This window comes from Balaenoptera ricei, chromosome 11 (assembly GCF_028023285.1).
Source record: "Balaenoptera ricei isolate mBalRic1 chromosome 11, mBalRic1.hap2, whole genome shotgun sequence".
NCBI lineage: Eukaryota > Metazoa > Chordata > Mammalia > Artiodactyla > Balaenopteridae > Balaenoptera > Balaenoptera ricei.
This window is the reverse complement of record NC_082649.1, coordinates 25,741,814-25,755,807: the sequence shown is the minus strand read 5'-3', so window position 1 is coordinate 25,755,807 and position 13,994 is coordinate 25,741,814. Positions and strand designations below refer to the sequence as shown.

Below are 13,994 nucleotides of genomic sequence, written 5' to 3'. Positions count from 1 at the left end.
TGGATTCTGCTTATTCTTCTTTTTCTACTTCCTTTAGGTGTAAGGTTAGATTGAGATTTTTTATATCCTGAGGTAGGCTTATATTGCTATACACTTTCCTCTTAGAACTGCTTTTGCTGTGTCCCATAGCATTTTGTATCATTGTGTTTCCATTTTAATTTGTCTCCAGGTATTTTTTATTTCCTCTTTGATTTCTGCAGTGACCAATTGGTTGTTTAGTACTATACTGTTTAGCCTCCACACATTTGGGTTTCTTACAGTGTTTTTTCTTTTTTTTATTGAAGTATATAGTTGATTTACAATGTTGTCTTAATTTCTATACAGCAAAGTGGTTCAGTTATACGTATATATACATATATATACACACACACATTCTTTTTATATTCTTTTCCATTATGGTTTATCACAGGATGTTGCATATTGTTCCCTGTGCTATACAGTAGAAACTTGTTATTTATCCGTTCTACATATCGTAGTTTACATCTGCTAACCCCAAACTCCGAAACCATCCTCCCCCACCCCACCCCTGGCAACCACAAGTCTGTTCTCTGTCTGTGAGTCTGTTTCTGTTTTGTAGATAGGTTTATTTGTGTCATATTTTAGAGTCCACATATAAGTGATATCGTATGATATTTGTCTTTCTCCTTCTGACTTCGCTAATAAGATAATCTCAAGGTCTACAGTATTTTTTTTTTTTCCTTGTAGTTGATTCCTAGTTTCATGGTGTTGTGGTTGGAGAAGATGCTTCATATGATTTCAGTCTTCTTAAATTTACTGAGACTTGATTTGTGGCCTAGCATGTGAACTGTCCTGGAGAATGTTCCATGTGCACTTGAAAAGAATGTATTCTGCTGCTTTGGGATGGAATGTTCTATATATTTTTATTAAGTTCATCTGGTCTAATGTCATTTAAGGCCAGTGTTTCCTTTTTGATCTTCTGTCTGGATGATCTGTCCATTGATGAAACTGGAGTGTTAAAGTCCCCTTCTATTATTTTGTTACCATCAGTTTCTCCTTTTGTTTGTTAATATTTGCCTTATGTACTTATGTGCTTCTGTGTTGGCTGTATATATATATATCTTTTTGGATTGATCCCTTTATCATTATGTAATGCCCTTTTTTGTCTCTTTTTACAGCCTTTGTTTTAAAGTCTACTTGGTGTGATATAAATATTGGTACCCCAGCTTTCTTTTCATTTTCATTTGCATGGAATACCCTTTCTCATCCTCTCACTTTCAGTCTGTCTGTCTTAGGTCTGAAGTGAGTCTCTTGTAGGCAGCTTGTAGATGGATCTTGTTTTTTTGTTCATTTAGCCCCTCCATGTCTTTTGATTGGAGCATTTAGTCCACTTACATTTAAAGTAATAATTATTGGGGAATTCTCTGACAGTCCAGTGGCTGGGACTTTGTGTTTTCACTGTCAAGGGCCTGGGTTTGTTCCCTGGTCAGGGAACTGGGATCCTACAAGCCACATGGCGTGGCCAAAAAAAAAAAAAGAAAACAATGCCACAGAGTCATGAGCTGTGTCCTCCACTGCCCATCACTTCCTGGGGTAACTCAGAGAGCTCTAGTAGGGTTGGGCACTAGACACTGGGAGAAGGAACCCTTGGTCTATAGGGCGTTTAAGATGCATGATTGGGAAGCAGCCAACCCTTTTCTTTTGGCAAATCAAGGGCTGGAGTGTTAGGTTTTCTGAATGCTGTAGCAGAACCTTAGCCTCCTTCCTTATTTTCTTAGCAATTATCAGTCAGGATAGTACCAACCCTCCTCTTATGCCCCCTGTCATCAGAGTTCTGGTGCCAAGCTTTGTGGTTCCAGCTACAAAGTGTGGCACCTTACTAGAACTGACTGATGATCTTATGGTTTCCATGGAGGCCAAGCTGCAGGGAATCAGTCTTAAACAATCAACGCCTAGTTTTCATAAGAGAGTGTGACAAATCAGATTTATTCCAAAAATAGAAGGTTGATTCTACGTTTGAAAATCTGTTGATTTCCCAGATGAACGGATTACCGGAACCATCGTGCTGACTGTCCCTCCTGTGCCTCTTGGCACAGGACTAGATCAGACTGCCCTCATAGCAGTGACCACAATTGAAATGAAACCATGTTTTGTGTGTTTAGAGTCTGTGGCCCCGAATAGAATGTTTTCTCCATCAAGGCAGGAATTTTATCTATACTGTTAATTGTTATAATCTCTGTATTCAGCAGTGCACCTGGTACACGGTATATGTGGTCACTAATAATTTGTTAGATGAACGGATAAATGGGTGGGTGGTTGAAGTAAATGACTTGGCCCCCCCGCTCTAGATCCAATACTCTGTCTTTATAGAAGGACATTTATTCTTTTCTCTTGTAATGATTCCTTCTAAGCGTTAATTCTACTAAGATTGGTGACCTCTAGGGATAGTTCAAGCCGAATGTGGGAGAGAGACTTTACAGAAACAGTCTGGGCTATTATTTATGTGTCCTGTTCGCAGATGGAAATACTCAGCCCTGTGTTCTGCCGGGAGTGTGGAGGAGCCCCTGACCCTCGGTCAGAGCTGAAGCCTGCACTCCCTCTGGTTCTCAGGAATGCCTGGCTGCTGGCTGCTGTGTGTCAGTCTTTCTTCCCATCCTCATTCCTTTTTCTTTCCTCTCCCTGCTGTCTTTTGTTAGAGAACTTCCCTCGGTGTGTGCTGGAAATCTCAGACAAGGAGGTGTTGGAATGGTATACTGCCAAAGACTTCATTGTTGGGAAGCCACTCACTATACTTGGGAGAACTTTCTTCATTTATGATTGTGATCCATTTACTCGGCAGTATTACAAAGAAAAATTTGGAATCTCCGATTTACCACGCATTGATGTGAGCAAGAAGGAGCCACCTCCTGTGAAACAGGTAACAGGACACTGGTTCTGAGGTTAGAGAGAGAGTTCATCTTCTGATGCATTAATAGAAGTTTAAGGAAAGGGATAAAAAAGGCTCTTTTGTGAATACCCAATAAAAAAAAATGGACAAAGCATGTGAAATAGAGCAGTTCACAAAAGAAGAACTACAAATGGCTAATGAACATACGGAAACACCCTCAATTGATAATCAAACAAAGAGAAATGAAAATAATGAGGTTTAGGATCTATTTGATTTAAAAAGACTCACAATATCCAGTGTTTGCCCTGGTGTGATGCAGTAGGCATTTCGTGTACTGTTAATAGGCGAACCAATGAGAAAAACTTTTCTGAAGGGCAGTCTGTCTCATTTTAACTTTTTCAAAATAAAATATCACATATCTCTTGGCCCAGAAAATCTGGTTTGGGGATTATAAGTAGATATGTGTGAGGATGTGTAGTGTAGCATTACTTATAATAAAGTGTAAGGACATTGGCAGAATAAATTATAGTATATCCATCCATATAATTAGAGGACTATCAGACTTGTTAAAAAAAGAGGGAGTCTATGCGTATTAACATGAGAAAATGTCCATAACATTGTTAAGGGATTGTGAATACATGACATGGCACTATTTTTGTAGATTACTGTATACAACATCTGCTTATATTACTGAGGAAAAGACCCAGAGGAATGTTTCCCCAGACTGTTAACAGTGGTTAGTTCACCGTGGGAAGGGGAGGGAGGGAGGGAAGTGGGAGATGACCAGGGAGCTTTCTTTCTGTACTGTGTGGTTTTAATTTCGCTTTTTTTTTTTTGGCCATGCCACGTGGCTTACGGGATCTTAGTTCCCTGACCAGGGCTTGAACCCATGTCCCCTGCAGTGGAAGCGTGGAGTCCTAACCACTGGCCCACCAGGGAGTTCCCTTAATTTCAGTTTTTATACCAAGCCTTGTGTTACTTTAATAATCTAAAAACTTTTTGATTAAAAAAAAGACATCTTTTAAAATTCCAGACCCCTAAGGCATTTCATTTTTTCTTGCCTATTTATCAAACCCTTTTACTTAAAAAGTGATTGGGAGCAAAACAAAAACTGATTCACTGAAGATGTTGGAAGACAGTGTTCTTTAATTGCAACATCGCTCTCCTTAAAATCACGCAAAACCCCAAAATTCAGTTCTGTGCACCTCAAAGTCCACTCTGAGAGTAAGTTCATGGTGTCTTTAATGCACCAAAATAGTAATTTAATAAACTTGAACCTTCAGAGTGGCTCAGCCACATATTTTAGGGTTTGAAATGACAATTGCATGTTTTCAAAATTACACATTACACAGCAGATTCAACAAGCACCTGAAGTATTAAGGCCCACAGTGTCGTAGACTAAAACACTGGTGCTCGTTGTACCTATTTGGGGCAGGAACAACTCAAACAACCTCTCTGTTGCCCATGTATAAGATAGTGTGTTAGCACCTGTGGCCCATCTTTATTTTGCCAGCGTGTGTATAAAATAATGTCCGTGGGCTCTTTTCTTTTTGAAAGACACGACTGGAAGGATGGAATGATTGAATTCCTCCTGCCTTCCCCGCATCTGCTGCCCATGCTGCTTGCACTTAGCCTCCAATTCTACTGAATTACAGGTGGTTCTGCATCCTGTTTTATTCCCCTGGACTTTCGCTAATGCTCTTTCTCCTGCTTGAACTACTTCTCCATCATTTCTCTACACGGCTTTTTCTTACCTCTCACAACTCAGTGTAGGCTTTCTCTCTTCCAGGAAGGCTTCTCTGAAGTGCCAGGCAGGGCTCGCCCCCCATCGTCTGTGTTCCTGGGATACTCTGTGCCTCCCTCCACTAGCACTTATCGTATTTAAACATCTGTTTATGAATTTTTCTATGAGACTAAGTTCCTTGACAGCAGGACCACAGTTCATCTTTGTGCTCCTAGCGCCTAACACAGTGCCTGGCAAATAGGAGGTATGTGGTGTGTTTCCTGGATAGACTGAAGAAGACTGCCTAGGCAGTATGTATTTCTTCCCCTCAAAGGCAAGTGATATCTTAGGCAAGGCTTTTAGAACCAACATCTCATAAAAACAGTTACAAAGAAGGATTTGGATTTTGGTGCTAGGCCTTCCTGGGGCAATAAAACTTCCAGAAGGGAGTGTGGGTGATGATAATGCCTCTTGCTGTCAGTTTTTCCTCTGATAGAGCTCCTTACCCATGAATGTGCTCATGGATTAAGAATTATAATAAAACCCATGTCCCTATGCCCCAGTTTTGGGGGCAGCATTTGATGCAGTCTACAGGAAAAAATACCATGTGAACAGATGTAGATTTTGATCAACCAAACTACTCCACCACTTGAGTTTATAGATAAGTATTGTGTGAGATCGCAGTCCAGGCATCACAATGAAAAGTACAAGGGTGATGCTGTTAAATGTCCAACATTCTCATAAGGAGGAGTCTCACCTAACCAGGAAGTAGGATGGGGAGGGCTTGTAGCACACTGGTGCACTTTTCCTAGTGGACGGCTTTGATCTGTCTTTTGAGCTGATAAAAGCTTTGAGTCCTAGAATAGCCCTGCTCTCCATCCTCATTACTATCACCTTTCCACCCCCCAAATTTGTCTTCTAAAGAAAGAAAGGGAGGGAAGACTTGGATAGAGAGCAGAGAGAACTGAAGAACCACTATAGATTTTGGTTTGTTTGTTTTGCCCTGTCTCAGTCACTCTGTATAATACAATGAATTCTCCATCCTTACATACGGCACATTAGTTGTAGTGTTTGGTCAGTTTATTTTCTCTATAATAAATAATTCTGCTACAAATAAATCCTCTCTGCCTGTCCATGAAAGTCTTTGTTGGAAATGAGTAGGAAAGCTCCACTTACCAAACAGCAAATACCTTTTAGCTCTCCTCAATCATTACCTCTCAGTCATCTAAACTCTACACAATGTAGTTGGAACACAGGGATGAGAGCCGTAGCAGGTTCTAGAGGGACCAAGCCAGAGTCAAGCTGATGGGCAGGGACAGAAGTGGATATGCAGTGCATATATTTAATTTGAGAATCTCGATACCCAGGTCAGGCTGATCTGCCAGATCAGGAGTAAGTCCACATGGATCCAGAAGCCAGATGTGCTGGATCTCAGGCTGGATCCATCTGGAGACATGCTAGTAGGGAGGAGGAAGAAGCCAGGACCAGGAGAGCTCATCTGCCGTGGAGCTGGCCTCTGAAGGATGAGGGACTCTAAGACTTTGTGTGTGCGTGCATAATTAAGAAAGCCTGGGCAGAAACTCTGGAAGGTGGGTCATACGAACAGGAGTGTCTAGGCGTGATAATGTCCACAGTCAGAGGAATGGCTCTCGTTTAGAACAGGACCCAGGCGGTAGCTTGGAGCATGAAAAGCATGGTGCCAGGACCACAGGCACAGGGGCTGATATTTAGAGAAAGTCTTTATTCCAAGCAGAGGAAATGAGATGCAACTTGGGAAAAATAGGTAGAAACCTGTTAAAACAAAAGGAATTTGAGAGGAAGGTGCTCAGAAACTTACCTGCCTATTTTAAAACTCCTTAACCTCCCCCCACACCCCCCAACCAGGCTGCTCTCACTGTGTATTGATATTAGACTCCACCACTGTGCATTTCCGCCCACCTCCAGAGTCAGTCAGAGCTTAGCATGCAGTATCTCACCCAAAGTCCCTCTGTTTATGGCAACTGTGTATATTCACTGAGTAGTGGTTTTGCATTTGGAGCAAATTAAGTCATCGTCCATCTACTGGATCCATTAGTCATATTCCAGCCATGAAGATCACATTAACTACAGCCCAGGAAGTGGGTGAAGGATCAGTGTTCTAAGCACCCCACCTTGGACGAAAAGAGCAGAGTCCCTGGTTTCTGAGGGAGTCCCTTGTTGCAGATGGAGCAGGGCTCATATAGACTAATTTGTTAAAGTCCCTGAATACAATATATTAAAAGATTTGGGGAGGGTATCTACTAGTAAAAGCGTGGTACAAGCTAGTTTGCTGAGAAAGCATAGCAGAAAGGAGTCAGAGAAAAAGAACTCAGCTGCAGTCCGCCTAGCATTGATGAGAGGGAGGAAGACAACCTCTGAACTACGTAAGTTTTTAGACAAACAGATCTTAGCAACCTATAGCGGTGCTTTCAGCCCTTCATGGAACCTAAATGAAAAATATAAGTTCATCCTAAACTTTCACACTCATCAAATAACCTTTGCATCTGGAATTTAGTTCCATGAGTTTGCTCCTTCACTAGGAAAGGGGAATCCTGTGTGGACAGGGGGATGTGTGTTCTCAGTCAAGTATGGCTGTCATTCTCTTAGGCAAAAATGAAGAAATAAAAATAGGGACTTCCCTGGTGGCACACTGGTTAAGAATCCGCCTGCCAATGCAGGGGACACGTGTTCGAGCCCTGGTCCGGGAAGATCCCACATGCCGCGGAGCAACTAAGCCCATGCGCCACAACTACTGAGCCTGTGCTCTAGAGCCCACGAGCCACAACTACTGAAGCCCATGCGCCCAGAGCCCGTGCTCCGCAACAAAGAGAAGCCACTGCAATGAGAAGCCCACGCACCGCAACAAAGAGTAGCCCCCGCTCGCTGCAACTAGAGAAAGCCCACATGCAGCAACAAAGACCCAACGCAGCCAAAAATAAATAAATAAAATTAAAAAAAATTTTTAAAAAGAAATAAAAATATTAGAAATACAGAGGTAAATCGGAAGTAGCATGAACCAAGTCCTGACACCCCCACCCTACCCCCACCTCCGACACACACACGTGCCCACTTTGGGTGAATTGAGAAAACAGTTTCCAGATCTGCCAGGCTGAGACCCACACCCCAGACAAAGAAGTCACAGACCCGTGGGCTTCACGGTGCTGGAGGGCCACAGAGGCCAGGATTGGGGCTGGGAGCAGGGCCAGGCTCTGCTTTGGCAGTAAGGGGTCAGTGGACATCAGTGATAGATTAAATCCAGCCCCGAGTGTTACTTTGTAGCATCATCAGTCACTTGTATGCGCAGTGATCATGGTGTAAAATCTATAAAGAGGAATGGAATGTGTGATATGTTATTTTTTCTGATTACATTTGTATATGTAGAAATTGCTTTTAAATAAATGTTTTCTAAATTTTAAAAAGAAACTTAGTTACCTTTAATTTTTAGAACAAGGAGCATCTGCTTTATTTCTTGCTTCCTGTGTTTCTTCAGGAATTACCTCCCTATAACGGTTATGGACTAGTTGAAGACTCTGCTCAGAATTGCTTTGCGCTCATTCCAAAAGCTCCAAAGAAAGATGTTATTAAAATGCTGATGAATGAGAACAAGGTGCTTCGTTATTTGGCTGCACTGGTGAGGACAATTTTTATATCCTAAGATTCTGTTCTGTGTCAGTACTGTGCACAGTTGTCCATTTTGTCTGTAAGCTCTAGAGTAACAGCTGCCAGAGGTATGTGTTTATTTAAACAACCACTGGCTCCAAGCTTCAGGCAGGTTGGATAGTATTAAGTATGGTGCCCCTGAACCAAGACCTAGCTCAAGTCCTATCTGCCCTCACAATCTTTCTTAAATCATTAATCTCTCTATCCCTCAAATTTTGACAGGCATTTTGGCCTTTTTTATTAAGCAATTTATGAAAGCCTGACTTACATTCAAATTATCTATTTGTGTGCCTTTCCAGTGAACTGTGATTTTCTTGAGGGTAGGGACCATGTCTTACTAATTTTTATCATTGGTGATATCTAGCTTGATGTATTTTATATTCATTAAATGTAACAAATGGAATCATACTAATTTAATAGATGTGAACTTTGAGAGGTCATGTGGCTAGTGGCTAAGAGGTTTGGAAACAGACATAAATTCAAATCCTGAGTGTTCCACTCACTGGCTGAATTACCTGAAGCAAATTACTGATAAGAATTCAAAGGATAATGTCTTTAAAAGTAGAAAAAAATGCAGAAATAGAAATATAAGCATTTTATTTAGAAATATAGACATAAATAGGAGAAATTGAAATAAGTTACTGTGGGAATAGAAATGTATTTGAAAAAATAAAAATTAAATGAGAACATAGTTGACTAATGTATTTTTTAAATATTGAAAAAGCTTTGAAACAAGGGAGTTCTAGCAAATTCTAGGTCAACTAGAACACTCCATACGTTAAGAATTCTGATTAATGAAGGTTTTGCATTGTTGCTAAGTTCTTTGAGTTACTGTTAAAGTTCAAGAGGTTTGTTGAATTATGACATAGTAACTATGAACTCCTTGAGGGCAGGAGTCATGTCTCTTTAGACTTTGTAGGCACTCAATAACTGTTGGATGAATGGGTAAATGAATTTATTTACACATACACTATCTGTGAGTCAGGCAATATAATATACTCATTTTATGTTTCAAAACATAAGAATCAGAGAGGCTAATTGGTGTGTCCCAGGTCTTACTGCTTAGACAGAGGCAGGACTAGGACTCAACCTAACGAAAAATATAATTCGAAAAGGTACATGCACCCCAATGTTCATAGCAGCACTATTTACAATAGGCAGGACATGGAAGCAACCTAAATGTCCATCAACAGATGAATGGATAAAGAAGTTGTGGCATATGTATGTATGTATGTATGTATGTATATACACACACACACAGACACACGTACATACATACAAGGAACTATTACTCAGCCCTAAAAAAGAATGAAATAATGCCACTTGCAGCAACATGATGGACCTGGAGATTATGATACAGTAGAATTTCAATGAACAAATGGAGAAGAGAAGAGTGCAATAGAAAATTACCGTTAAGCACACACCTCAGCAGTACTTGTTGCTGACAAGGTCCATCAACGGATGCTAAAATTAGTGGGAAAACCTTTGAGGAGAAACAAGATTTTCATGGTTTCAAAGTATCTCCTCAAGATATTTACTAACTGCAAAGGGAAAGATGGTAACATTACAGGGGAGAAACCCACCAGGCATCTTCTTAACCAAGTGATCAAGTTCAACATCACCAATAAAAAGATGTTCTGTTATCATGAACTCCTTGATATGCACAGAGAAGGACGTGTTTTGTTTTTTTTTTTCCTGTGGTATTTTTGCCAAAGATGCAAAAGTGAGATGCATGAGGGACAGTCAACAAAATAATTGACCAGTACTCATGTCAGGGTCATGAAAGACAAGAGCAGACTGAGGAACTGTCACAAATTGGATGAGATTAAAGAGAAATAACAACTAATGCAGTATAGGATCCTGAAACAGAGAAAGAACATAAGTGGAAAACAGGTGAAATTTGAATAAGGACAGTAGTTTATTTAAAGCATTATACCATCATCTTCTGGGTTTGATAATTGTGCTATGGTTATGTAAGATATTACTGTTAGGTGAGGCTTGGTGATGGGCTTATGAGAATTCTCAACTATGCAACTTTTCTGTAAGTCTGATAAACTTAGTTCAAAATAAAATGGCAAAAACATTTTTTAAAAAGTTTTAAATACTCCTTCCTGCCAGGGTGAGCTGTTGCCCCCAGCCCCCTTGCACACCTGAGCCTGTAGTCCTGCTCAAAACTTTGTTTTCTTCTAAGTGTGATGGGGATCCTCTGGAGGTTTGAGAGGAGAGGAAGGATGTGATTTAATTTTTATTTCTTGCTTGTTTAAAAAAAATTTTTTTTATTATAAGGGTGTTCAACGAAAAAAGTTTGGAGACTGTCAGATAGGGAATGGTATGAGGAAATTATTTTACCAAGAGGAAATTCAATGACTTTCTCTACTAAATGAGAAATGACACAAATAATTCCATGGTCTGAATGAGAAGGTGTGTGCTGAAATTGTGATGTGAGAGGATTTTAGTCAAGAATAAACATGTCTGTATTTAGGCTTGTTCTGTCTGGAATTTGTTTCTTGGTGATTTGATTTAGGAAAAGTCTTATCAACAACGTAGTTTCTCAGAATCACTTTCAACTCTATGACATTATATTACTCCTTCGTCCCTTCTTAAATTTTCTTTTTTAAATTATGTATAAAAATGGATTTGTTTAAAGGCATAAGCTTTGCATAATCACTTTAGTGTCCTCGACGTTGAACATAATGTCAGCCACGAGGTTTCAAACTGGCAGCCTGTGGACAGAATGCAGCCCATATGTTTTCTTTGGCCTGCCTGGTGCTTTTAAAGCGTTGAAGTCAACATTTTAAAGTCAGGGTTTTTATATAGTAATCCAGATTTCTGTTTTCTCATGAAAAATTGGATCTAGCAACATTGGGCCTGTATTCATTCCCACAATCAAGTAGAGGTGAGTTGGGGCAGCCTCCCTTAGATGAGGTATGTCCTTTCCCGGCCCCCCGAGTCCCACCCCATACTGTTCATTTATATTATACTTCATATGTTAGGTTTATATTGTACCCTAGTCCCTGTAGATATTTCAGTTTGAGGCTTTTGCATAGATCACGTACCTTCGTAATATCCTCTTTTCTTCAACTTTCCAGGAATCCCCCATCCCAGAAGACAAAGACCGCCGATTTGTCTTCTCTTATTTTCTAGCCACTGACATGATCAGTATCTTTGAGCCTCCTGTTCGCAATTCTGGTATCATTGGGGGCAAGTATCTTGGCAGAACTAAAGTTGTCAAACCAGGCTCCTCAGTGGAAAACCCCATCTATTATGGCCCCAGTGACTTCTTCATTGGTGCTGTGATTGAGGGTAAGTCTCAACACAGTTTAGGCTCTTTTTCTGGCCAAGTGAATGGGTTCTTCTAATTAGGAATTTAATTCAGTTAACCCTTGTAGGAAGCAGTTAGTCTTCAGTCCAGCTGTACATGTGGTATAGTGTATAAATCTCCTTTATCAATTAAACTGTAAATTGGTTGCATTTGTTGGCTGTAGATGGAGACTCTGAGCTCCCTAAACACCAAGCAAACTAGTGCATATTAGTTTAGAGAGCAACTGAAAGTTCATTAGTCTACGTCACAAATACACACCTGTGAATTTTTACTCTTGGTTGCCTGATAAAAACATGACCAGGCTAAGTGTATTTCTACCCTTTCCCCAGTGTTTGGCCACCGGTTCGTCATCCTTGATACAGACGACTGTGTTCTGAAATACATGGAGCGCAATGCTGCCCGGTATTCACCAGAAGCACTCCTGTCAATTCAGAACCGTGTTCGAAAGCAAGAAGCTCCTGCACCAGAATTGGACAAGTATGTTTGACCATCTAAGGTCCATTTTGGCTTTGGCACAATGAGATATTCAGGAAGCAGTTCTTAAAATGAGTGGATAATCACATTTTAGATTTTCAGATTTCCCTCACCAATGGAAGGTCTTAGATGTACATAGGTTACCTGGGTCCAACATAATAGCTAGTAACTTAGAACTTTTTCAACTTCATATATTTAGCAAATAATTATTGAGTGCCTTGTATGTATCAGACACTATCACTAGGCCCTTAGGCTTTTATCAGTAAACAAAATAGACCAGAAGTTGCTGCCCTCATGGAGTTGACCCTCTAAGCAGTGGGAGTTAGCTAATAAACAGCACCAGTAAGTTAGTTATACAGTGTGTTGGGTGATGAGTGCTGTGGGGAAGTGGAGCAAAACAAGAGTGATAAGGGTTCTGGAAGGTGGGGGTGGGTTGCAGTTGGTTGGGGAAGGTGGTCACACCTTGGGGAGGTGGTCATACCTTGTGAAGGTGGCACTGAGCAGACACTTGAAGGTAAAGGAGTCAGCTGCGTGGACATGTGGAGGAAGAGCTTTCCAGGAAGAGGGAGCAGTGAGTGCTAAGACCCTATAAGTATGAGCAAACCCGGAGCACACAGGTAACACTGGCAAGAAGTAGGCCGGTGAGTGGCTGCAGTGGAGGAGTGAGGAAGAGGAGCAGGAGCCGGAGTTAGAAAATTAGCAAGGGGCCAGATTGTGTAGGACCTGCTAGGTCTCTGGAAGGATGTTGGCTTTTCTCTGAGTGAAAGCGAGAGCCACTGTGGGGCTTCTGAGTAGAGGAGGGGCACGATTTGACATGCGTTTTAAAAGAAGTGGCTGTTGTGTTAAGAATAGATTCAGAGGGAGATTAGTTAGGAGAATGTGGCAGTGATCTAGGCAAGAGATGGTGGTGCATGGACCAGGGTAGTATCAGTGAAGGTGGGGAGAAGTGGTCTGATTTGAGGTATATTTTAAGGTAGAGCTAATAAGGATTCAGGCAGATGATATAGGGGAGATAAGAGAGAGAGTAGGTAAGAATGACTAAGGTTTTTGGCCTGAGCAACTGGAAAGGAGTTGACACCAATTGAGATGGGGAAGAAGTCCATTGTGGGTAGAGGAGGGTTTTTTTTGGCAGGGTGGGGGCAGGAGGGATTTCAGTTTTGGATATGTTAGGGAGGTTTTTTTGTTTTTGTTTTTAAATTTTTATTTAATTTTATTTATTTTTTGGCTGCATTGGGTCTTCATTGCTGCACACAGGCTTTCTCTAGTTGCGGTGAGCGGGGGCTACTCTTCGTTGCGGTGCGCAGGCTTCTCGTTGCGGTGGCTTCTTTTGTTGCAGAGCATGGACTCTAGGTGCACGGGCTTCAGTAGTTGTGGCCCGTGGGCTCAGTAGTTGTGGCTCGCGGGCTCTAGAGCACAGGCTCAGTAGTGGTGGCGCACGAGCTTAGTTGCTCCATGGCATGTGAGATCTTCCCCGACCAGGGCTCCGAACCCGTGTCCCCTGCATTGGCAGGCAGATTCTTAATCACTGTGCCACCAGGGAAGTCCAGTGTACTAGGTTTAAGATACCTATTAGATATTCAAGTAGAGAGATCAAATGGGCTGTTGGATATATAAATCTGGAGCTCAGGTGAGAGGTCTGGGCTGTGGGAGTTGTGGGCATATAGATGATATTTTCAGCCATGAGACTGGGTGAAATCTCTCAGGTAGTCATTGTAGACAAAGAAGAGAGAATAGCTCCAAGGATTGCGCTATGGGGTTCTCCAGCGCTAAGAGTTGGGAAGAGAAACTGAGCAGGACAACTAGTGAGGCAGGAAGAAAGCCAAGTGGGTGTGGTGTCCTGAATCCAGGCCGTCCCCTTTTGCACACTAGTGCGGGACTGTAAACGTGACCATGCAAACAATCTTAGCACCAATGGGAAAATTTACTGCTGTTCTGCAACTTTAAAAAATTTT

At 41.4% G+C, this 13,994-nt stretch overlaps 1 protein-coding gene across 3 annotated transcripts in view; it reads left to right on the top strand.

Annotated features, from left to right (window-relative positions):
* Positions 1 to 13,994, top strand: part of EFHC1 (EF-hand domain containing 1) — a 59,145-nt gene that overhangs the window by 28,293 nt on the left and 16,858 nt on the right. For all 3 annotated transcript variants that reach the window (XM_059938501.1, XM_059938499.1, XM_059938500.1), the window contains 4 exons: positions 2,655 to 2,875; positions 8,077 to 8,217; positions 11,336 to 11,549; positions 11,898 to 12,045. In XM_059938501.1, the coding sequence (XP_059794484.1) occupies positions 2,655 to 2,875; positions 8,077 to 8,217; positions 11,336 to 11,549; positions 11,898 to 12,045 (724 nt within the window). The remainder of the gene's footprint in view (positions 1 to 2,654; positions 2,876 to 8,076; positions 8,218 to 11,335; positions 11,550 to 11,897; positions 12,046 to 13,994) is intronic.